Here is a 25,650-nt window from a genome sequence, read left to right as displayed (position 1 = left end):
GAATTTTGCGACGATCGGTGCGTTAAAGTTCGTCAAAGAGTGTCAGAATCGCAAAGAGTAATGAAGATTGGCGGATTGAATTCGATGAAGCGTTTCGCAAAGGTTCGATGGCAATCAGGAAGAGGTGAATCGTCGAACGCGTCGGCTCGTTCGAATTAACACGTCGTTTCGACGCCTCGTTTTAAGAGGGCTCCGATCGGTTGTGTGCACGCGATATAGTAGTCGGACGTGTATCATCGGCCCTAATTACTTCCTGGGCCATAATCGCCATCGTGTCTCTACGATGGGTCTCTAAGATCGAATTATTATATAAACAGGTGCTTCGCTGATTTTTCTTTTACTTTGTTTCGTTGCCAATTCTTCAGCGAGTATACGGTAAATTTTAGACGTTGGATTGCAAACTTATTCAATACATATAACGATATATTTAACCGTCTTTGAATATAGATATTAATAATAAGGTCGAATATAATGGCATTTGAGACGTGAAATGGATGGCGCTACATTTGATAGCTACACTGGTCAAGTAATTAAAAATTCGCTAGAAATAGAAAGTTACTTCCAACGCGAATCGAGTCTCCGAACTATCGACGATTCACTGACATTTTCAATCGTACCACACTTTTAAAGATTCCACACGTACAACGTGTATTCTTGCCACGTGCAGTTAAATCTCCACGTGACACTGTGTATTATAAATCTTGACGTGTATTTTCAATCTCGTTCCTCGACGTGTTTAATTAAATTACAAAGTTGTGAAATCACGATAAGAGTTATTTTTATGGAATAACTTTACAGAGCCAAACAACATTGCGTAACATTTATTCAATCACTTTGCGAGTTCCCGATTAGCGAAGTTTGTCTCTATTCAAATAGTCGTGAAGCTCGACGAGAACTTTTTCTGTTACGAATCTCACGATAAAATTTTGTTGCCGGATAGAAATTCGGTGACGTTTCAGATTCCCGTTACGCGGTAAGACGAAACAAGGAATGAGAAGATATTTGTAGTAGAACGACGATATGCAATAAGGTTCGTGCATTATCAGCCAACCGGCCCACGGCCTTGTCCAATTCCGATAACGTTGGGCTCCTGACTCTGTGCAAAACGATAAGAGATTTCGTTGCCTGCCTCGAGTCGTGATAAAACGACAATTTTTTATTTCCCATCTTTGTCTTTTCCTTCGCTGATCTCTCTTATTTTTCTAGCCAGACGGTTATCACGTTTGCGTGCAAATGATTTATTGGTTTAGCTACTCGCATACTTACGTAGACTTCGCCTTGATAAACATGTTTCGCATATTTATGGCTCTAGAAAATGATAATCTGCGGCTATCCGCTCGATCTTTCGAGGAATCGCAGCTGATGTCATAGAACTTCAATACTTATCGATATCATCGTTTTATTTTTTAAACTCGACCACTACCGCGATTCGAGTGGGTATACGTTGTATGATTACTTGTTAACACTTTCAACGACATGGTCGTACAAATAGAGATACATAGTTATTTGCTGTTGATATTTCCGTTTTCTCAAAACAGTGAATTTTATAAATATTCGCCAGTTTTAGAAACTAAATGATATTTTGCAATATAGAAAGTGTCCAAGTCCATTCGTCGGAGTTTACGTTCTACCTATAAGTGCTATATTATATCGTAATAATTACGCTTATTCGTGTCTTGTAATACGTATAAAATTAAAAATGAAATTTTGCATCTTACTGGCGGTAAATTTAAGATGTAAATTCTGGCTTAACCTAGCACATTGTATTTTACTACTGTCTTTAACACGTAATCTCAACAATTTTCAAATTCCATTTCCGTCCATAGTTTGATAAATGTTACATTCAACGTTATATTATATTCTACAGTATACCATCTAATGGAGAAATTCTTACCTCGTTAAACAAACTTCATTTTTCATACACCTACATTTTCAATACTTACCGCTGAAAATGTTAATAAATCACCGAACCCATGGAAGAAGATCTGCGACGTTCAATCGTGACGACTCGATCGGAGTCGGTTAATTAGAAGTATCGTTTACAGGAAGGGCTAATAGGATTCATGGAAACTCTGTCGTTCGATGGAAACGACGCCGCGTAATTCCTTAAATTCAATTTTCATGCCGGGGAAACGCGAGCAAAGGCGTTGAGGGGGGATAGACGATCATTACCCTGGGGATAAGCTTCTTCTCGTAAAATTAATCGAAATTATCAAATTAACTTCTGACCTTTCGGGCCGGGATCTTGGTTCGATTAAAGTATACTCGTGTCGCGCGAGTTTCCAAAGAATCTCCGTTGCTCGTCGATCTTGGTTATCAGGTAAAATAATAAACTCCGTGATACTTACTTAACCATGGGATAAAGCTCTAGACACCCTCTATTAACTGTCTTTGTTACCTCTCGTAAGAATGACTTTTAGCAAAACTAACACTCGTCTCGTCTCGTATTTGTTCCTCGCAAAGATTTGTTCCGAGGATAGAGTCAATTAATCTTTTTACTTTAACCGACGCCTTTCGATATTAGTTCCAATTGTAGTTTTTCTCTACGAACATCACTCGTACCTCTACCGGAAAGAAAACTTATTGATCGTAAGTATCCGGATACTGTTAGATTTTGCAGTAACTTGAATTTAATCCAAGTGTAAGTACTTACTTACGTACCGATATAGAATAATACGAGTACACGTAGTCTACAACTGCGATACAATAGTTACCGTAGAGTAAGAAGCAACGGAGAATTAATACAGTGAAATTTAAGTCAGTAGAAGCTTTAAATATCGATTCACAAATGACATTTCTAATCGGAAATTCAATACGTTTCCTCTTCGGAGCACTGATTCACACCTGATAAACATATCTCTATAGTATCTACCTACGCGCATACACGTGTACAAACGTCTAGCTACCGTTATACCAATCGATATCTATGTCTCCTTAACGCTTCAATTCGTAACCTCTCTATATTCTTCCCACCACTTGTACTCTTGAGAGAAGTCGTACGAAATCCCTAGGGGTTGTAATGTATGCGTGGAAGGTCGTGACTTGAAGCGGGCAGTCGGAGAAAGGGCGCAAATGGAACGTGGGAGAAGAAGCTTTAACCGTCTGTCTCTAAGGACGTGCCACGGCTTTTCCATGGTGTTAACTAAGACGCGGATTAAACCGGATTAGCCTGATCGTTGATAGAGTAGCAGCGGCTCCCAGCGGCCCGTAACTCCGTTTGTTCGCTCTTAACTGGTTTTCCGGCTCCGTTTAAAACAGTCGAGCCGTCATCGATGGTCGGAGGAATCTCGTTATCCCTCTCTGTCACGCTATTCTTCGCGACCGAGAGAACACCCCGAAATTCTTACTCTTTTCGTTGTCTCTTGTCACCGGGGAGGGGTAGAGAGGGCGGTGGAAAAGGAAAAGTTCTCGGTCGACGGGCATCGAGGACAAAGGAAGGACAAAGTGGAACGACGATGGGTCGCGTTGCTGGATATCGTTTTATTGGCGTTAAATCGAGCCATGCGGAACGCTGCGCCTAAGCAATTTCACTGGAACAAGCGTGTCGTTATTCAATTTATCTCGAACCTCGTTCTCACGGAATCCAGCCGTTTAAGCCGACGATACACAGACGATGCGCATCGTTGATTATGCGATTCGCGTGGAAACGCGAAATACGCTCGCGTTTCATGCACGCCATTTTCCCGACCCTCCGTACGTCGATTCGTTTGCTCTCAGTGTTTACGTTGTAACTTTTCGCGATTTGACTTCCGATAAACGTGGAATCGATCTATCCGATCCCTTAAGAATCAAACAATTTCATAATATTTCATCGTTGCGATTATGTACTTTAGTTTCTTTAAATTTCGTTAAATCGTAGAATATAGTTGAAGGAAATAATAGAATCTAAGTGACGATAAAGATTAATTGGATCGATCTTTGGAATTTCCCTTCACACTACGGGAAAAACTGAATCCGATAATGTAAATTGATCGAAAACATATTGCAATTGAAATGTTGCTTAATGGGTTAACCATTTCGCACGCGATACTTCAAATCACTGTACTTTACGTATCTTACTTGGTAATACATTTTAACAAATTGTTGTTAACAAATTTACGACAATCTTATCTAATTATCTAGAACGTTTGACGATTTCACATACTAACGTTTATAACTGACGCTTTCAGACTATTCTAAGGCTCGTATTAACACTTTTCCCGTAAATACGCTTGACAACGTCAATAATTAACAAGAGCTAATTTTTGTTAAATTATAGATCCTATCCTAGAACGTTTGACTCGTACTTTTGATAATAGGAAATTATTCACAGAGAAAGAATTCTCACAAATTACTTGCAAATAATAGCAATTAATCATCTTTGTCAGAAACGAATTTCCCTTACTAGAACGAATTACCATGAAACTTTCATTTATTTTCACGCTATATCTATCTGGCGATCGAGAATGTCATCGTTTTTAACAGATTTCGCTAAAAATTCCTTGAAAAGGGGATGAAAGCGGGATAAGTTAGAATTGCACAATGCAACGATCCTCGTTGAAATAAACGAGCCGCGGTTTCCCGTAAAACCGACCGAGTTTTATTAATAGAAGGGCGGAGGGACAGGTGGGTAGTCGGTTTCGCGCTGATATTGCGAGGACGCAACTTTTTCACCGTCGCGACGTCGCGTCGATCGACGGCGCAGCGTTTGGGGCGTTGGGTACCGTTTGATTTGCAGCGCGCGCGTCTATTTTCGCGGCCGGCACGAAATTAACTCGGTCGTCGACGGACCAGCGACACGCGTGTCACAAACAACGAGAGAATTAAATCCTATCGACTGCTAATTGCAAAAGCAAAGAAGCTCCGCTGCAATTCTCGCTACCGGATTACTTTTGACCGCCGTTTGCCTCGTTGAAACTTCTCAGTAATATAAATTTAGTTTGGATTCTAGACCATCGATAATTTTAAATTTGATTTTTTCCTCCAACTCTTGTCTCCTATTTCGGCACAATACGTTCTCATATGCAACTAATAAGATAATCAAATTGTTCAGGTGCTTTATGGAACATTTAGTATCTAATTTATCGCACTTTTCTGATGTTGAAAGTATATTGAAAATTTGATGAACGTGACTGTTCTTTTATCTAAATACTTCAGCTATCGCCGATATTGGCATTAATCGGTATCTCTCGCGTTCGATAGATCCTCTGATTCAACGTAATAAAATTTGAATTTGCGAATATTCATTGTAATCCTCTCAAGATTAAATAAAAGACAAGTACCAGAAGTACGGTTTCGATTGATAGCGCGTAGACTTTTAAGATTACTTTACTATAGAACACAAAAGTTTATCATGTTTTTTCCTGTGCTCTTCGAATGTACATACGATATAATTTATTTTGAAAAGAATCGAAAAAGCATGTAGAAAGATAGGAGATCTCTAAAGAAAAAATTATTACATCTAAAAGATCTATAATTGTATTCACTTAATTCGTGAACACTTATCTTCTTTTATCAAATAAACAACGTGAACATTTGGACTTGACTTAGATATTGGTATCTTTTTTGACAATTGATTCAGCAGTTGCTGTAATTTAACAATTGTAATTTAACTGCTGTAATTTTAAGTCTCTGAAAATATCGACGATAAATAAATATTAGAAGTATTCGCGAAACTAAGAAATGTCATATCGTCGTTTAGATAGCACAGCAGCTACAATATGTAGCTTTCACGGCTTCATATCCACTGATATTAGCGAAACGTTTGGTATAAAATTCTTTGCAAACACATCTTACACCCCGAAAACTTTGAACAGCCACGACATTCAAGAATTTCATAACAAAAAGCAGTGGGTGTTTTGTGGCCTGCGTTTGACGCTGGTGGTGAATTCTGAGAAGGTTATCCTACGCGAAAAATTCAATTTCTCCCGGTGTATTGTACGCGGTCGGTCCCGCGATTCTTTTTCCAGGCATAGTCGACGAGATTCGTAGCTTCCTCTGACAATTCTATGGTTCGACGATTAAAGGCTAATCGTTTAATCCTATGTACCTTGGATTCGTCGCGTTCATTGACTCTCTCTACCGCATCGCCTCGAATCTGCCGACACCATTGATACTCATCCCTTTTCGTGTTGCTTCTAACGATCTAGGCTCGATTTAAACGATTTCTTTTCGCGCGATATCGAATACACGATATTAACTTACAAACCAAGTCCTCTTGCACAATAATTTTCCAATTAATAATATTGGCACATGGAACGGTTTATCGTTATTGAAATCGTATTTATTGGAAGAGAAAGGATAGGTTTTGTGTTCAAAGGTTCAAAAGTTTATTATTAGAAATATTAACTACGAATTTATAACATGTTTGAGAAGCAGCATCTATGTACTTGATTTTTAATTGTTTTTTGTTGATTTACTTAAATTATTGGAAAGGCCTGTGGGAGCTGTTTCCTATTGCAACAACCCCTTTGATTGGCAATATGACTATCGTGCATGGATACATACTGTATATTTAATATATCCAATTTAACTGAAAAATGTACAAGATATAAAAATGTTTGAGATGGTAGTTGAGAAAGGGCACAGATCATGCTGACATTTATTCGACCCAGCGAAGGCTCTGAAAAAACCCTGTGAAGGTCACGTTCTAGAGATCTAACCGCGCGTCAATTTTTATCGTTCGTCAGCCTGTTCGTGTGTATTTCCCCATGTAATCCATCGTGCTCTTATAACACAAGTAAAATAATTTCCCCGCAAAAGTCGCTACTCTTTACCAACACACAACTACGTCTCAAAGCACCTATCGTGAAATCAATTGCTTAAACAACTGCTCACACCAAAATTATCGTCGACGCGGCTCCTCGTTCGACGTCGTCGGTGTACGCGTGCTTTCCCCCATCGAAAAACGGTCGACAGATGCGTGGTGGCTTCTCGCAGACGGCGTGCTCGCACATGCGGCGTATCCGGAAACTACGTGGTAGGAGGGAATGAAATTGAAGGGTTGGTAGCAAGGACAGAAACGCAGGACGAAGACGCTGAGATAGACGTTCGTGACGCGCAAAGTGAGAAAGGGCGGTCCTGGTTGAGGTGGGAGTAAGGTAGCGTGTGTAGCGACTGCAGCTCGTGAAGGTAACTCGGATGCAGATAGCGTGTAACCAGAAAAGGTAAAGCGGACGAGGGAAAAAGCGAGCAAGGGGTTGAAGGCGAGCCGAAACGAGACACCGATAACCGGTGAAACCGTGTGGAGGATGCGGTGGAGAAGGGGGCTGTGTGGGGGAGGAAGCGGAGGAAAGAGAGACGGAATCGAATCGCGGGTGGAGCAAGGGGAAGTAATAAGGGGTTAAAAAGGGAGCTTAGAGGGGGTTGAGACGCGAGGGGAGGTTTTGGTGACGGAGACGCAACGAGTATATATCTGTGGCGAGGCTTGGATAACGCGTACAGAGGGGGTTAAAAACGAACGAGGAGAGATACGAGAGGAGGAACTGAGCTAGCGGTGCGGGCAGAGAGGCAGGCAGGGAGGTAGTATGCAACGAAAGAGAGACAGAATGAGGCGTCGAAGGACGAAAAGAGACGGGTCGAGTTAAGAGGAGACAGAAGGCTTTGCCGCGACAAGAACGAGAGAGGAAATAGCAGACCGAGAGAGAAACACACTGGTATACATGCTGGAACTTCCGAAGTTATTCGCAACAGGCAGCTTGCTAGTCTGCCTGGTGAAATTCTACGTGCCACTACCACTGACTTCGTTCCTTTCTCTCTTCTATCCACTCTGGTCTCTCCCCTCTGTACTTCATCGCCACCTCCAACGATTCCACCGCTCTCACCCTCCATCGTCCTCCATCGGCCTTCTACATCACCGGCGACCTCCTTCCATATTTCCTGCGTCTCATCGTCCCTGTTTTAATAGCTAGCAGAACTTACTGTCGCAGTCTGCGACCGCCACCGTCTATAAATGCGCATGGAACGAGGAATGCGATTCCCGTTTTACGAATTGCCTACCAGGCGCATCGCGATCCACGGCTTCGTCCGAGGCGCACTCCTAGCTTTAATTATTACGCAACACGGAGAAGCGCCGCGTGAGCCTCATCGTTCACCTGAAAATCGCTTTAATTGCAATAGTCTACTGTTTCTACGAACTGTTTGTAGTTCTCTTTTGGATTCGCTGAGTCGTCGATTTCGATGATCTCTCTCCCTTGTAACGTAATCTTGAGATTACGGATGATCATTATCGAATCTCTTCCGCAAGACGTACACAGCTTGAAATCTTGTTTAACGTTATTAGAAATCAAAATGATACTTTGTACGCATATTTCATTAAATATCATTCGTATCAAAGTATAATGTACGAATCTAAATAGACCTGTAATCCAAAGTATCCTTCAATAATTTGATCGACAATCTTGCCATATCGTGGCTCAAGTTATATCAGCCTAAGCGATTAAATTCGTCCTTAGGTGCCAATGATAATTTTCGTCGAATTTATATATCCAGCCGGAACACTCTAAAGATTAAACGGCTCGAACTAACCATTCTTAAAAACTACAATAAAAAATTTCTGTAAATCCGCGAAATCACCGTTTTCCTGAGTCGGCGACACGATGCTAGTCTGCTCTCCAACCTGTTTCCGACTCGGTTCCCAACCGTTCGGATTCAGTAATTAGGTAAACTGCGCTCTAAGCGGTTCGTTTGCTTACGTGCTCCTCGCCGTTTACCCGGCTTAATTAATTCTCGCAATGGTGGCACTCTTTGCGGCCGAGATTCATCGAGCGTGTTCCAAGCAGGCAGGAGCACGTGCCGTCGCCAGAGCGGACTGATAGAGACTGGCAGATGAGCTAATGGATAATAGGCGAACACCGACGAACGATTGTTCGCTGGAGCGATCCGAATGGGCGCCTCGTGCCTCTCTTCACGTATACTCGTGCACTTGAATCGCGTTCTACCTCTTTTTAAAATCCTCTCGTCTCGTTCCCGGTAAATGTCTAGCGACGCTTCAATTATCGAGACAATGGACACGCGTGACTCTCTCTTTCTCTCTCTATCTGCCTATCTTCAGAGCCTCGTCCTCCGAACAATGTGGCGTGTCCATTCTGCGTGAATTCCGAGAGAGAATCGATCGGAGGCCCGAGACGAATCTGGTTCGAACGGCCCTGCGATAGAAAATAGATCGTATCCCAGCGATTCGTCGAGAAGACCAAACGTTTAAATCCCAACGAAACCGGATAACCGGATTTCCCGTACGAATAAAATATTCCATTGAACGGCAGCCAGCAAGAGAGAAGGGATCCGAAGAGATTCGCGAGAAATTCCGGTCTCTTTTTCGTTGCCAATTACACGGGGCCGTCGTCAAAGCGTTTAATTCGATGAAAGGACGACCTCGTAATAATGTCATGGACCTTTCTTTTTCATTTTCCTCCGGAAATGATTCGCGCCGGTTCCCAAAGGAGCCGGATATGTCGCTCCCTTTTCGTAACGCGACTACGTCGCCACTGTGTTGCTGGTTCGCTGTTCTCGCGCGTATACGCGGCTGGCCTGTTCCTCGTTGCAAACTCGCGGCGGATCACGCGAGGTTAAAGAAGGTCTGCCTCCCCGGGTTCAGGCAAACAGGTTCTGCTCCTTTTCCGCAATGACGGGGCCGCGTTAACGCGCTGACAAATGGAAATGGATTCCAACCGCGAGTACCGTTTTCCTTCTCGCCTTGCCATCAGCTTCCGACACAATGACTGCTGTTCAAGAACTAACTCGGCAATGTATCTATGTCCTTGTATCCTCTGTTTTACAATCTCTTTCACTCACTTCAAACGAACTACGTAGACATTCTTAGCACGCATTCTGTCACGTTCGCTCTAAACCTTGAATGGTCATGAACTCTTCTTCCCGAGCTATAAACTCGGTCCATCCATGTATCCCTTATTCGAACTTCAGTTTCTCCTAATGAATAGCCGTCAAAAATTCCTCTTGGTACAATATCGTACAGCAATTTTGGATGAATTTTAAACGAACTCCCGCAGGTTGAATACACTTGTCTAAACGCGAACGTATCAATATTACATTGCCAAATATGAATTTTGATTTGCGATATCTAGAAAACTTGACAACTTTTCTTGCACCGATGTATTCAGGAAACTTTCCACTATCTGCTAGAATTAAATTGGACTTTGTAGCGTGTTTGATTCTTATCGAAACATCTCGTTTTTGATCAAAGTCGTGCGTTATTACAGAAACTAGCTATACGAATTGCTTGTACCCACCAAAGTTCCGATAAACAAAGTTCTAAATTTATATTATCACAAAATGTTTAATTTGATTTCTACAGGCATATATAGTACATGTATATATGCCTTGGCTCGCTACCTGGAGCAATTTAAAGCAGCTCGTCCCGATCCTCAGACTATCATATCGTTCCGACACGCGGAACGTTCGCAAGAAGAAGTAAAAGAAGGAGAAGAAGAAGAAGAAGAGAAGAAATCTGCGGAGAATAAGATCGTTGAACTTTGCTAAACGCCAGTTTGTACCTCCCTGGTTCTTTCGCGCTCCGATAGAAGATAAAGCGGCTGTCGTTTCCCGAGGGGGGAGGCGAAGAATCCGTCGAAGGTAACGAACGGCATGGCGTCGAAATTGAAAGGGTTCCCACGAGGTCGCAATCCACGATCGTTAAACCGTGTGTTCGTTCGCCGATTTTGCCACTTTATTCTCCTTTGCTATTCCACCATTTCCAACCCGTAGCTTTCGAAGCTCGTTGTAGTTTCAAAGTCAATCAAAACTTCTAACTGAATCTCGTTTAATAAATCAATAAAATCCAAGGGTGAATGGAATTCCGGTTTGATCTCACGATTCGACAATTTTCTACTATTCCGTGTGTTGCCTGTTGAGCGAAGGAAGAGAGGACGTGGCACGATAAAACGAAAAGGGTCTTTTTTTCTCTTTTTTTTTTCTTTTTGCTTTTTTTTCGCTAGACGAAAAATTCACGAAAGCAGAGAGAAGACTAAACCCGAGGTTAGGCACGGCTAGTCGGCCATATCCATAGGCATCGACGAGGACGCGCAGGACAGCGTGTTTAGGGTCGATGAACCTTCGTACATCCGCGTTCGGTGCTTCGCGTATACTTTCCCTCTTTATCTCGCAGACCGTGTCTTCTCTCTTTTCTCGTTGCCTCCCCATAGCTACTCTTCTCGCTGCTTTCCATTCCCCCCCTATTCGCTGCACTTTACCCGTTCTTAGAGTGGCGTCGCCGCCTCTCGCGTGCCTCGCCGATCGAGGGTGAAAGGACCCTCTTCTTTATTTTTCTCCTTCTTTACGCTCGCTGATGCGCGTTTACGATGCTTGACGACGCACTGCTATTGTCGTTCACCGATTCACCGGTTAAATTAGAATGTTGCTACCTTTGGTTACGTACATTGGTATGCAAGTGTCAAACTTCTCGTTCCACGTACATCATGTACGCTGCAATCTACAAGCACGATTCTAAACTTACTACAGTAATTTTGATATTTTGCTGCGCATTGTATAAAACGAGGTATTGTGATCTCACATCTTTTGTTGTTTTAATATTTTCGATGTATCTGTAGAAATGCATCAAACTTTTATCCATTCTATTTTTTAATGTATAGCATTTCATGTTTCCTACTTTCTCAGTTATATTTATAATTATATTATATTAATTATCTCATATGGGTAACAGTATTTCCATCGCTATGAAACGAAATATTCGTCGTTTATAACAAGAATAATCCAGCGTCCACTAAAACGAAAGTTATAGAAAGTACACGGGTATCGCGCTACGAATACGCTACGAATAATAAAAATCTACGAATTCACATCCAGTAAATTTTACCTCGTCTTTCGAATATCGCTCCAATTTATAACGTGTCATGTAATAGAATATTCTCCGCTTCGTACAATGATATGATATCATACATTGCATTAGATCGTATAATGGTATGTGTACCACATAATCGAATACTGTACCGATCGGATGTTAATGGAAGTCAAAAGCGAAAGTGTGAGCAGGGAAAGCAAGAAACACGCGGGCTGTCGAGTGACAAAGAAGCCAACGGTGGAGAGGCGAAGTGAAACAGCGGTTTCAGAGATCAATGAACGATTGTTTCCTACCTAAGCCTCTCGCGTCGTTCGTGTTCTACAGGTTGCACCGCGCGTCGGTGAACTCGGCACGCGTTTCTTCTCCGCGTCCGCGTTCTTTTTCTTGTTGATTCTAATCGAAAGTGCTTCGTTCGAAGAGAACCGGCTCGATTCGTTTTTTTTCCGCCTCTGTTTCCACTCCCGATGATTTCGTATAATACGCTGTCGCGATTAACGAGCCTTACTCGGCGGATGAACGATTAACAATCAATTCTATTTAACATCAGAAATACTAAAATATCTTTTTCCTTAATTAAAACAGTGGTTAAAATGATTAAACAGTTCGTCAATCTACATACAATATTTTACAGATTTGCAACAGTGTATTTCTGGGGATTTGAATAATTTCTTTGGGAAATGCGTGTGAAAGTTTGTTCTTCTTTCAAACGACAATAACTGCAGTATAATCTGCTGCTATTCTAGACAAGACACTGAGATATATTTATTTTCTTTAAAAGTCAAAAACTTGGATAATTATAGATGTTTATAAAAATAATGATCTTTGCACACTCGCTAATGGATGAAAATGGCCCTATTGGACTTCTTTTTTGTATGCTGCTTTTGATAAAGTCGTTAATTTCTTTTTTCTTTTATTTTGTGGTATTTTACTAAAAATCTTTGTTCATTCTTGTTACAGGGATTTGGAGCGGGACTTGAGTTTATCCGAGGACAGCGACGATGAGACAAACAAGGTAATAATATCGTTAAATTATTGAATACCATAATATTCTATTTTGTGGGATTATTATTGAATTTGTAGCATTTATATTAATTAATTCGTACTTGTAACAATTGTTGGATTAAAAGTTCGGTTAGAGAGAAACGCGGATGAAGAAGTGATGTTATAAAATTAATTGGTAATCGTTCCGTTTTTCTTCCACAGGAAACGTCATCGCGAACGGCAAGGGGAAACAGAAGCCCAGACCTCACGGTCGAGTAAGTATCCCGTTTATCAATACGATCGCTAATTAATACTCCTGTTATACGGTTCCATTATCTCCATCCAAAATTAATGCGCCCACCTATTTATAGCTAATTATCAACTTATTTTATCATCCTACCAGGACGGTATACAAGGACTATATTATTTCTCAGCTTGAATTTATTACTCTCGCTATTTTTATCATGTTATTACGTTCAACAACTCAATCTATTAACGAACAGAACTTGGAGTCTAAGTTAGATTAAAGATAGAAAAGGAGCAATTTTAAACAACAAATAATTCCAACTGCTTTATTATATTTTAGTCTAGAAATAACAATAATAAGTTTTAAGTTTAGAACCGACAAATTTTATTTACTCAGACGTAAAGTTGAACATTTCACGAATTTGTATTTATTAGAATATTATTACTAATGTTTACAGTTTATCAACACCCCTAATACCAGCGATGACACCGGCCCCGCCACCCTTGGCACCCATGTCACCCATGGGTCCGTCACCGGTGGGTCCTCTGTCACCCACGAGACAACTGAGTCCAATCAGACCTCCGTCACCGCCGAAACAATTAACTCCTGAGCAAGTGCTCTCACCTCCACCGGTGAGCCCGTTGCAATCGAAAGGCACTCCAAGCCCAACGACGCATCAAAGGCCACCCAGTCCTTCCGTTCAGGCTCCACAGAGTTCCGGTAGCGCCAGTTCAAGCTCTGATTCCGGCTCTGATTCCGGATCTGACAGCAGCGATGATTCTGAGGATGAAACCGGCACCCAACCTACCAAAGGCCCTTCCACTCCTCCATCGGTATCACCAAAGAACGAAAATTTGATCGAAGAACCGCCGCCTGCGATCGAGGAATCAAAACCGAGATGGAATCTCAGTTCGTTCTTCAATAAGACCAACATGTCTCACGGGGAACAGAATTCGGAAAACAAGCAAGCTCAGGTATAGTTTTCATCTGCAGTTGACATCTATGTTGGTGTTTTTTGACCTCTTAACACACATGATGGTTTCGTATTGCGAAAGTGAGAATTCGTTGGAATGACGAACGAACGAGGATCGAGCGGATGACGAACGTTCGACTTAGAGCAGAATTTCTCGATTTTTGTTCAACTGGATTTCTTTTCTCAATGAAATATTTTCGTCTTATTAACCGGGTGTAATCACAGAGTTAAAAGTCAACAAAGATAAGTCTATCTCAATTAGGTTTGTCTTAGTCCTTGCGCTTGTATCTGCAATGATATCTTTAACAGGCTTTATCTTTAGTAGACTCCAGACACAAAACAGGGAATTTTTCAATAAAGAAAGTATATTTCTAGTTGATTAGCTACCAAGCGATGAGATAACTCGTTTTCTCTTGTTGATATAAGCGCAATACATTTATTTATGGTTGTTCGACCGTTCACGGAGAGACGCGATCGCGAGGAAGCGCATCAACAAGAGTCGTAAATTCCCGTTACGATTATGCAATCGACGCTACGAAATGATCGATCCGCTATTTCGATTAGGATAATAGAGGAGATTGAATTGAGTATACACTAAGTTAACGGGTTACAATTTGCAGTTTATTCCAACAATTTGTAGACACAGATAGTTACGCTCGGTGCGTTTAGGTATAAGTTAACTAGACGATTGAACTAAGGGTAGAACTCGATCAAGAGATGTGACTGAACTAAAGATAGAAAATTAATCTAGAGATATTGACTGATCTAAAGATGTAAAACCAGTGAAGTTCGGTGACAATGCTGTGGCGGATGAAAGCTAGTGATGGATGTCTAGCGTGCAGGACCATCGGATTTGTTCATGACAATTTTGGCTAGGTATATGAAGGGGTAATAGTCATTGTTTCTGATTGTATAGAAAGAAGGTTGATGGACAAGGAAGGATCTAAGCCGCCCTCGAGAGAAAGTTGCTAGCAGCAGGATATATCGAACGTAGGAAAACCCAACTTTCTTATATCTTCCTCAAACAGACAATAAATTTAAGGAACACTTGAAATAAAAGATATCTGTTTGTTCTGAAGGATCCTAACTATGACAATTCCAAAATTTGTGATGAGTCCTTAAGATTATTGAGCGTACGCAATAACGGTATATCGACATTCGAAAATCTTCAACTCGAAAAAGCCATAACGATCTTTCAAAAGTACTTTGCAACCTCTAGAGTAAGGAACTCAAAATCTGGAATCTAGACTCTAGATTTTAGAGTATCGATTGAGAGGTGAGTATCGCGTGGAAATGTGGCTGCACGTGGCAGGAATGTGTGTTGTATATGTTATCTTCCTAAAAGTTCGGTATTATTGAGAACCCGAAGAGTTGTGTAAAAATTGTTGAAGAGGTGAGAGAGTTGTACGAGTTCAGTAAGAGTTCTTGGAAATTGGAGAGTTATCCTGTGAGTTATAGGTATTGCTGCTTCATTTGTGTTTCATTGTGAAACCTAGTCTCATCTGTTACAATACTTTTACTATAGTTGAACTATCTTTAACTTAGTTGATTTCTTTAATTAATGATCTTTACATCGAGTCGAGCTATGAAATCCTTACCAAAGTATGTATACATCTAACGACAGATATGTATCCTCATTTTCATCCTCATTTCCATTATAAAAACGTTTAATCATTTCCACTAGTAAAACGAAAAAGATGTGCCTGTTAAGAGGTTAAGTGTTTCATGTTTAATTGATATAATTCACAGTGGTTGGTGTTTGGATGTGTGCGTTAAGACATAATCATAAACTTATATTATGCTTGCAAGTTCATAATACATGGAAATACGAAGCATAATCATCTTCTGAAACTTTAACCGAGTTCAGCGTAGTACCTCATCAAACTTTGTCCAACTTTGAGTCCCGCTGTGGACTTCAATGGACATTCGTAACAGACTGGCTCGTTTTTTGAGTCAGGGCATTCCATCTAAATATATTTTTGCCCACTGGTATCAGGACAGTTACATTAGAGAATTACTTTTTACAGGATTGCAATAGGCGAGAAGGTTCTCCGGTGGCAACGGCCGACGCTAGAACGCACAGGGAAAAGGCAGCTCACGATTGGCAGCTCGACGAGGCCCTGAAAAGCACTCGTAACGCCACAATGATCAGTGTACTGGACAGTGACAGCAGTGATCGTCCCTCGGATCAAGAGAAAAGTCAGCCAGCGCAGGAAAATCTTGTTCAGCCAGAGAAAGCAAAGGTGGCGGACACCAGGAAACCAGGTCGACCTCCGGGTCGTCCTAGAAAACTTACCAACAAGAATGCAAAAGGTAGTCATCCAACACCAGAAGAAAATTTGAAAAATGGTAAATCTCGCAGCAGAACGAGAGGAGTGGGTAGCCCCAAGAAGAAGGCGCCTCTTTCGAAAGCCACCATAACTACCAGCGATGATGGAAGCGATGACAGATCACAGGGAGCTTCTAGCGATTCGGATAGCGATCGACCGACCAGGGTGTCACCCGTAGTAGTCCCTATAAACGAAAAGAAAAAATCCAAGTTGAGTGCGTCTTCCAGCGAAGATGAACGTCCGCCAAATAGAAAAAACAACAGTGCCTCCGATGATGATAATACACGCTGGAGAAGAATGCCTATCAAAAGGAGTAAACTGGCAGATTCGCCGAAGAAGCAAGAGAAGAGAAAGAGTCCCGCGAAGGCGAAACCTAGAAGGTCCAACTCACGGGTGACCAATGTCGGTGGCGGGTCTGATTCTGATAGCGAGTCTGAGTTGTCCGTGAGAAATCGTATTCAGGTTGCCAGGTAAGTGTCTTATATATTATGGAACAGGATCTTCTTGCACATGTGAAGGAGTGATAAATTATTGTGCAAGAGGGCTTGTACGATAAAATTGAATTAAGTAAAAAGATTTAATGAATTTGATTTGTTGTGAATATAGAGTACCCCCAAGGCCAAGGGCACCACCGACTAGAGCTACTTCTCCGGAAAATTCAGACAGCGATAACAGCCCAGGTTCGAAGTTACAAGAAGAGGACGCGGGTAATGTACAAGACAAGAAGAAGAGTGACACTCTTCGGAAAGTATTTTCATCTTCTATGGGAGGAGGAAAGGTCGGAGGTAAAGGAGGGAAAGGTGGTAAAGGCGGAGGAAAATGTGGCATCTACGTGGAGGAATACACCTCTGCGAATACACCGACAGGAGGAGACAGTCCGTACAAGAGACCATCGTCACAGGCGTCCAGTTTGATTCAGTCTTTCCCATCGCTCACCTACGTGAATGGTGTGCCAAGTTTGCTCTGCAGGATCGACCTGAGCAAACTTCCGCATGTATCACAGTTGTCGAGAGGTCAAGAGTTGAGACAACGCACGGAACTTCCGGACACGAGGCCGTCGTCGAGACAAGCCTCGACGCTGACTTTACAACCCCCTCGAGCGCCTACGCCGGAGGAAGGGGAGATTGTCGATACGCCACCGCCTCAACAACTAGCCTCCGACACGAGGATTCACGGTGATTCATTGTTGGTCGACGGTGACCTTAAGAATCGCGCTGTGATCAAGGGCGAACTTATATCGGACACGAAGAGTAATTGCGGCATCGGTCTCGGGGCTGGTGTCGTTTGTGCAGGTGCTAGTGGATGTGGTAGTGGTGCGGGTAGCCTGTCCAAGAGGAAACGTAGTCCGAGTTGTAGTTCAGTGTCCAGTTTCGGTACTGTGTGTTCCACGGAGACTAAGACGAAAGAGTCGGGAGAACACAAAGAGCGAAAGAAGAGAAAGAGGAAACATTCTGATGCCGGAGCAGTTACACCTAGGCCATCTTCGAGTCAGGTATTAAATAAATGACATTTTTCATTTCCCATTTCGTTTAACATCGTTCAAGTTTGTTAAACGATGACATTTTTGTTGAATAGCAAAGTGAAATACAACCAACGAACCACGAACGGGAAGAGAAGATTGACACCAGTTTATTACCGCCACCACCTCCGCCTCAGCGAGTATATTATTCCTACTTTAATCCTCAGAATGAAGTTTTGGAGGACCAGGAGAGGTGGTAAGTGAATGTTATATTGCCTCGGTTAAAACCACGTGCGCTAAACTTGCACCGATAGGATGGACACCTTAATTTACTTCGTATGTTTGCATATTAGTAGGGACCAGAATCAGTACCTGATGGAAGCGAAGCGGCTAAAGCATAGCGCTGACAAGGAATGCGAACTCACGGCGCAGGGTATGCTTTACCTAGAAGCCGTTCTCTGTTTCCTGCTCACTGGAAATGCCATGGAGGCGGATGCTCTCACGGAGAGGGCATCGTTCACCATGTACAAGGATACACTTAGTCTCATCAAGTGAGTATATCGCAAAATTAGCCTTGAACTAGAACAAAGAGTATCCCCTAATTAAAGTTATTTCCGATTTCCGCTTGCTCTACTTAGATACATCTCCTCTAAGTTCAAGAGCCAGCAGAGCAACTCGACAGAGAGTAATATACATAGCAAGCTGGTCATTCTAAGGTGAGCACGCACCTTGAGCTTTTTTCGTCTATCCTGATGCGTGTTTCAAAAACATTGTTTTGTCTCGTTTGTTTTAGTCTCTTTTGTCAATCCCTCATATATTTGAAGCTGTACAGGATGCGTAAATACGAAATCAAAGAGACCCAAAGAATTCTCAACGAGTACCATCAAAAGGTATGTATGCCGGACTCGAACGCTTCATCATAAAATAACAAATTATTCGACTATGTAATAAAACTTATATTTACTATCTTATCTTTAGGCTGCTCAGGCAACACCGGTACAAGCAGAAGGACAAGGAACGCCTTCTTTATCCCCAACACCATCACCAGCTGGTTCTGTGGGTTCTGTCGGCAGTCAGAGTTCCGGATATAGCAGCGGCGAACTAGCAAATCGAGGAGCTGCTTCGGGTCAACCGCAGGCAGCTCCGTCGTACGTTAGTGTACCATATATTATTTATAACGCTATGAATAAGCAAAATTACCAATTTAACCTGCTACTGAACTGTCTCGAACTGTGGGACCAGGCAAACGCTTTGGTGACAGATATGCATAGAGGTGAGTTTCGAGCATTCGATCATTCATATACATATTTCCGTATTCGAGGGATATATAGCTAAAGTGTCTGTATTGTTGTTTTGTATTTGCAGATTTCTTCATCGAGCTGGATGAAAAATTGGGACCCCTCACATTGAAAAGTTCATTGCGTGATCTGGTGCGCTATGTTCAAGCCGGTATAAAGAAGCTTCGAGATCTCTGACCACAGTGGCATAGCCCCAGACCGCCCACCCCTAATTATATTACTTCTCTCCCACAAAACATGGCCACGTACCCAACGATGTACACGTAAAGATATATAAAACGATCTTTGTGGACTTGGAAGACGTACGGAAGATCGGCAATCGTGTGATTATAGTAACGTAACGCTCGTTGAGAAAATTGTCGAGCAAGAAAAAAAGCAAAACAGCGGGAGACGTCGAGTATATTCTCAATGATTAAGGACTATTCTGGTGGGGAGCAAGAATTGAAGGTGGTCTGGGGAGCAGCGAAGAGACCGTTGTATTCGATATAATTATATTCGATAGCTCTAATCACTATGTTTCTTCGTTCGGGGGTTCGTGAATGGGCGCCCTGGCATTTTTTAAAACTCCTAGCACCAATTTTATAGTCAATTCAGAGTTATTCGTCTAACAGTGAAAGAAGTTAAAAGAAGAAGGATCAATAAGGATCCGTGATCGGTCATAGAGGGAGCCCATGTATCCTGTGTATAGCACGCGTTACTTATTTTCGAGATGAGAATGGACTGGCAATGTAAAATCGGAAGAGAAACGAAGCAATAGAAGAAACATACGTTCGAAAGACGAAGAAAGAAACGAGGGCGAAATACTGGTCCTTATTTTTTTCGGAGTAAATCATTTTTGTAAGTTAACAGATGAGATCGACAAACAAAAGGAAAAGAAGCAAATGAACTGCGAAGGAAAGAAATGACGGAAAAGGAATAAGAAGTGCCACAGAAGCGCCCGTGTGTTCTCGCTTTACGGTGCGCCGCAGCCGACGTTACCTGAAGCATGAGTTTCGTCCTGGCGATTCGAATGCGACGAATACACAAGGATATATATATATATATATATATATATGCATATAGTTTATTACCTATATAAATATATAAATAATTATAAATATATAGATACGAATATATTTAATGAAAAGAGAACCATCGCGTCACGCGCGTCGGCGTTTCGTTTTTAGTAAATAAAAAGGAAACAAAAACAAAAGAATATGGTGATCGTGAGATTCGTGATGGTTAGGTGAGATAGAAGAAAAGAGAAGAAAATGGAGGAGAGACAGAGACGGGACAATTTAGTGTAATGATGCATTTCTCTTCGGTGGAGATGCACCGCGAGCAACAAGATCAACACATTGATCCAAAACCGATACAACACTACTACTATTATGATGTCTAACGTCTGTGAACGAAAGACATGACACTTTTTTGTAGATAGGTTACGAAGGAGAAAAAATAATCTAGATTAGATAATTAATACGCAACAAGGAAAAACAAAGTTAAACGGTAACAGAAAAAAAACAAAACAACCAATACATATTATTTACATTACTTAGAATTAACCGGGGAATAAGTAGAGGTTCTAGTGACGAGATGAAAAAAAAAGAATATTCAGATAATGATATATAGTGCATACACTACATTATAAATAGTGCGATTATAAAGGAAGAAAAAAAAAATGAAATGACAGAAACAAAGAAAGCGAGAACAGACACCAAACGAAAAAATAGCGCGTAACTCTCATTACACGAGACGTAAGAAGAAGAAAACAACAAAAGATAAAAAATATACCAAGCGTAATGGATAAGTAAGTTGCTCATGTGTATATTTTTGTAAATAGGTATTTGCGAGTGCCGCCGCCTTGAGGGTGACCTGTCGACGTTTAAATCGGACGCGACAGGCCGGCCCGCCCCAATTTTTGCTACCACAAATGTTATCGAAAATCAAGAAATTTCTGGTAAAAAGAAAAGATAAAAATATTAAAATACACGTACACAAGATATTACATGTCCACCGAATTTGTCCTAGAAGTTTTTTCCGAAGTCCAATTCTTCAGAAATGATTGTATTATGTTAAATTTTTTTTTTTTTGTACATATATACATTTTATTATCGCTCCTACTATTATTATTATTATTCTTTTACTGTTGTATCTTTTACGTTCGATTCAATTGACCACCCTTCATCCGCCTCTCGCGAATCGGTTATTCTTTTCGTTGTTCCGTCACCGACAAAATTAAACAAAAGAACGAAAAAAGAAAAGAAGAAAAACCGTTATGTCGCAAGATACGCACGCAATTTAGTGTTTTTCCTATATTTTCGCAGCTATGAGAATGTAGGCTTAAAAGTATACGAGGATCGAGTGTAAAAGGAAGAAAAAAGTGAAGAGATAAACGTTTTACTTTTCTCGATAAAACGGCGAATTCGATTTGATCAGACCATTGTAACAAGACGAGAACAGGAAGAAAATAGCAAGTGGAAACGTGTTAGCAGTCAATTGACTAACGAGCGAGCATTCAACTGGGAGTTAATAAATCGTTCTTCGGACCAGGATCATAACGAGCAATTTATCTCGACAATTAGTTAAAACATATCGAAATTGAATCGAATTAAATTCCAAAACTCCCGGGAGCCTTTCCGTTAGAGTTTCTAATAATAATACGGAACGTGAGAGATGTTGGACCAATCTATAATCCGTAGAGACGTTTGATCATAATGCGCTGTCGGTCAATTAATTGCTAACGTTTTCCTACGAGTAGGGTGCAAGTAAAAGGGAAAAATAAATGAACGGACGAATGAAAAGAAAGAAAAGAGGAATGAAAGAAGCAAACACGGCGGAAAAAATGCTGGAACCGTGACAAAGGGATTGAACACGAGTTGACGAGACTCAGGGGGGCCCATATAGAGTTACTAAGCGCGGTCCAATGGTTCACGGGATACAATTTTATACCTCGTGTGCGCGTGCACACGGACTGAAGGATAAAAGAAACTAAAAAAAGAGGTCTATTAAAAAAAAAAGTTTTGATATTTTCGAGACACATATTTATAGTGGATACGTATAATATCAGGCCTTTCGCTCTCGTCAGCTCATGCTGTGAAAACGTAAAGACGAGTACGCGATACAATGCAACCGCATATATACAGATGTGTAGGTCGAAAATTTCGAACGAACTTTGCAACACGTATAATTCGACTGTTGCAATGAAATCGAACGTGTCCGCGCTTTTATCGAGAAATTAGTTGTATGTGAGGATGGATGTTCTGCAGGGTGCAACGTCTGTCGATCGGCGTAAAGCGTCATTATTAATTAAAAATTCCTTTTTTTTTTTTTAAATCCCTTTTTAAACGATTTTCTTTTAAAATTTTGTTTTTCTAACACTAAGTTTTATTTCGCCGATTTGTTTTCGTGGTTTTCTCTTCTCTTATCGCAATATCGCGTTTTTTACGATTAGTTTTCTTCTGTATAAGTCTTTCATATTCTTTAATATAAAGTATCTTTCTTTTTTTATTATTTTATATTAAGATATGTTTAACGGTCGTCGCGCAGAGAAATGTTCGTTTTGGACAAGTCCTACGTTCCTACCGACCTCCAAAGATAAAAAGAAACCTAGCGAATGGTGCTGCTGTTTTGATATCGCCACGCTTAGGTATTCCTTTAATGGGTGGCAGAGATTATGTATCCGGAGTCTACGCGCGCTTCCGTGGTTCCACTTTTTCTCCATCCATTCTCTTGTTTTGTTTCTTTTTTCTTCTTTTAGTTTCTTCTTTTTGAACCGATCAATAACGATCGATTTATATATGGGACTACATGAACTTTTGTCACTATGGTTTAATGAAAGTTTATCGTCGCCTATATATATTATATTATATTATATATTATATTATATATTATTATATATTATCATTATTATCTATATCTTTATTATTATATTATATTATATTATATTATATTATATTATATTATATTATATTATTATTGATTTATATTGGTACTATTATCGTTATTAATTTTTGAGGTATTTATAGGAATGAATGGGGTATGAGAGTACGAGAGAAGGAGAGAAAGAGGTGCGTGTCTTGTGTGCGTGCGTGCGTGCGCGTACGAGAGATGGTGAGTTTGGGGGAGAAAAGTAAAGAAAGAAAAAGAAAAGAGGAAACCGATTGAAACAACGTATGTCGCAATGACAACTGTATATTATACATACCACAGCAGCAGAAACGATTATTCGATAATTGAAAGATGATATGTCGAGCGTATAATAATATACATATGTATGATATACATATAATAATGTCGAAAATGTTTCTGTTAATTAAAACTGTTTGATTTCTGTCTTCTTTACCCGCTACGCCGTAAAACTGTAATATATTTATATACATGTATACATACGAAACATACACACGAACATGTAAACGCGCGCGCGCACACACAGAAACATACACGCACGCACGCACACAAATATACAACATTTACATACTCGTACAGGAGAAAATCCACTTACCACCATATATGTAAACATAGAGACATGCAATCATAATTATATTATTATATTAATAGTAATATACGATCATTATTTTACTATACTCTCGTATACGGTCGTATCGCGTGTAGTACCTAATTCCGATTCCGTAAACGCGTTGCTCCAGTTTCACAGGAGAACTCTCTGGTCCTCCAGGAACGTTCGTGGTTGAGAAAATTCGCTCTCCACCTTGAGATACCAGTGCGTAGAGGAAGATGCGTCTGAACAAGAGAAAACGAGAGAACATTTCAAATGTCGTTCAGATCTTCGTCTTTCGCGAGCCGTATTCCTATATTTGTATGATATACATTGATACGACACGGAGGATAGAGAGACGCGTTGAGGGCGGGAGAGTTCGCGTTCACGGTGATGAGCAGCCGAACACTACTAAGTAGTAACGAGCAATGCACAAGCAATTTATTAATTAGTTAACATACCGCGTAGTACGATCGACGCGTGACAGGATGGACTCTTTACACGATTCGAAGGGTAGTCTTCCAAAGTGAGCCGACGTCGCAATAATTCTTTCGAGAAAAAAAAAAAAAAAGAAAGAAAGGAAGTAACCTCCACTAACGTTCGCCTCTACTTTTCGAACGACGCTCTAGTGACTCTAGCGAACTCTAGTCTGTCTCGTTCTCCGAAGTAGACTCTACCCTTCACTCGTGAGGGTCCCGCTCGGCTGCCAGAGAAATTGAAATCGCGCGTCGATCGGTCACATTTGATAGAGATCATCTCAAAGAGACGGCCAGACAGACGAGCAAACGAAATGAGCAAACAAGCAAGCAAGCAAACAGACAGAGAGAGAGAGAGAGACTCGTAGGATCGAAAGGGAAAAGTGACGAATGAGAGCGTGAATGAATACAGAAAAGAGAGGCCGTGAGAAAGAGAGAGTGTGTCTATGAGAGTGTATCATGCGAGAAAGGGATACAAAAAAGTGGAGAACGAAGCAATAAAGAGAGAAAGAGTGAGTGAGAGAGAGAGAGAGGGAGAGAGAGACATAGAATGGCAACCGCACCAAGGAGAGACCAAATTCGCTTAACGAAAGCTAATTACTTACTTGCTTTTTATTTATTTTAATTATTAAATATTGATTGATTGATCGATTAATTAATTATTGTATTTATTGGCGCGGAAGGCTGAGAGACGGTGGGATTCGCGGAAAGAGAGAGAGAAAGAGCGAGAGAGAGAGAGAGAGAGAGGGAGAGAGAGAAATTAAGAAAAATACGTTGATCGATCTAGCATAAGTACTCGATCCAAAACCACCCTCCCCAACCACGAAACACAAGAATGGACTGATCGACAGGCTTAATACGAGCAATGAAAGAAAACAAAAGAGCATTAACCATTGAAGAATCCTTTAGTTGTTATTTAAGCTAACTTAACCACTTAACCTTTACCGCTTTGATAGGAATGGAAATGAATTTGAAGAACAGGATCGAGGGGCAGAGAGACCGTGTTACGTGGGTGTGCGAATGCGTCGATCGGATCGTTCGATCTTTTGACCCGTACGGTTCGTGAACGTACGCAGCATCGTTTTTCCGGTCTCGACGAACGACGTTCACGATTGTCAGGCGATCTGTGGGGAACTGCCACGCACAATTCCGCGATCGACCAGATTGGATTCTAGCTTTCTCGTTTACCGATCGTAACATCCTTGTTAACACTTTACAGATAGCGAAAATTATACGTAGGACTGTTATACACAAGACACAGTTTCGAAATATTATCGTTGCAGCGACGCAGTTGTAGCGAAGCTTTCCAATTGCTTCGCAAATGAACCGCAAAGGTTCAATCGACAGAATCTTTCCGGGAACGAGAGAAAACGGCGGAGGAAACGCGATGTTAAGAAAGCGTCGGAGGATACGGAACAGAGAACAAGTTGGCTAGTAAATTTTGACAGAAAAATTGTACAGGTTGTCGTGTTCGCAGTATTCGGTCAAACTTCGGGGAACGAAGGCTGAGATCTATGGTCGATCGCGCGACTCGAGGGCAGAGGTCTTCTCTTTCTTTCCGCTTTGTTGGATCTTGTTCGAACGAAAACGCGAAGATCGCGATTGCGAACCGAAA

General features: G+C 41.1%; 1 protein-coding gene across 10 annotated transcripts in view; it reads left to right on the top strand.

Annotated features, from left to right (window-relative positions):
* The window catches only part of LOC100648085 (AF4/FMR2 family member lilli), a 164,298-nt gene extending 140,184 nt beyond the window's left edge, over positions 1-24,114 (top strand). For 7 of the 10 annotated variants that reach the window (XM_012318986.3, XM_012318999.3, XM_012318993.3 and 4 more), the window contains 11 exons: positions 12,752-12,806; positions 12,998-13,050; positions 13,480-13,996; positions 16,023-16,795; positions 16,932-17,817; positions 17,901-18,040; positions 18,138-18,335; positions 18,393-18,500; positions 18,578-18,674; positions 18,763-19,057; positions 19,150-24,114. In XM_012318986.3, the coding sequence (XP_012174376.1) occupies positions 12,752-12,806; positions 12,998-13,050; positions 13,480-13,996; positions 16,023-16,795; positions 16,932-17,817; positions 17,901-18,040; positions 18,138-18,335; positions 18,393-18,500; positions 18,578-18,674; positions 18,763-19,057; positions 19,150-19,259 (3,232 nt within the window). In that variant the 3' untranslated portion in view covers positions 19,260-24,114. The remainder of the gene's footprint in view (positions 1-12,751; positions 12,807-12,997; positions 13,051-13,479; positions 13,997-16,022; positions 16,796-16,931; positions 17,818-17,900; positions 18,041-18,137; positions 18,336-18,392; positions 18,501-18,577; positions 18,675-18,762; positions 19,058-19,149) is intronic. The other 3 variants (XM_012319022.3, XM_012319002.3, XM_003393725.4) reach the window with 3 other exon arrangements.
* Positions 24,115-25,650: the final 1,536 nt, after the last annotated feature.

The sequence above is a fragment of the Bombus terrestris genome, chromosome 2 (genome assembly GCF_910591885.1).
Source record: "Bombus terrestris chromosome 2, iyBomTerr1.2, whole genome shotgun sequence".
NCBI classification, from domain to species: domain Eukaryota; kingdom Metazoa; phylum Arthropoda; class Insecta; order Hymenoptera; family Apidae; genus Bombus; species Bombus terrestris.
This window is presented reverse-complemented; position numbering and strand designations above follow the sequence as displayed.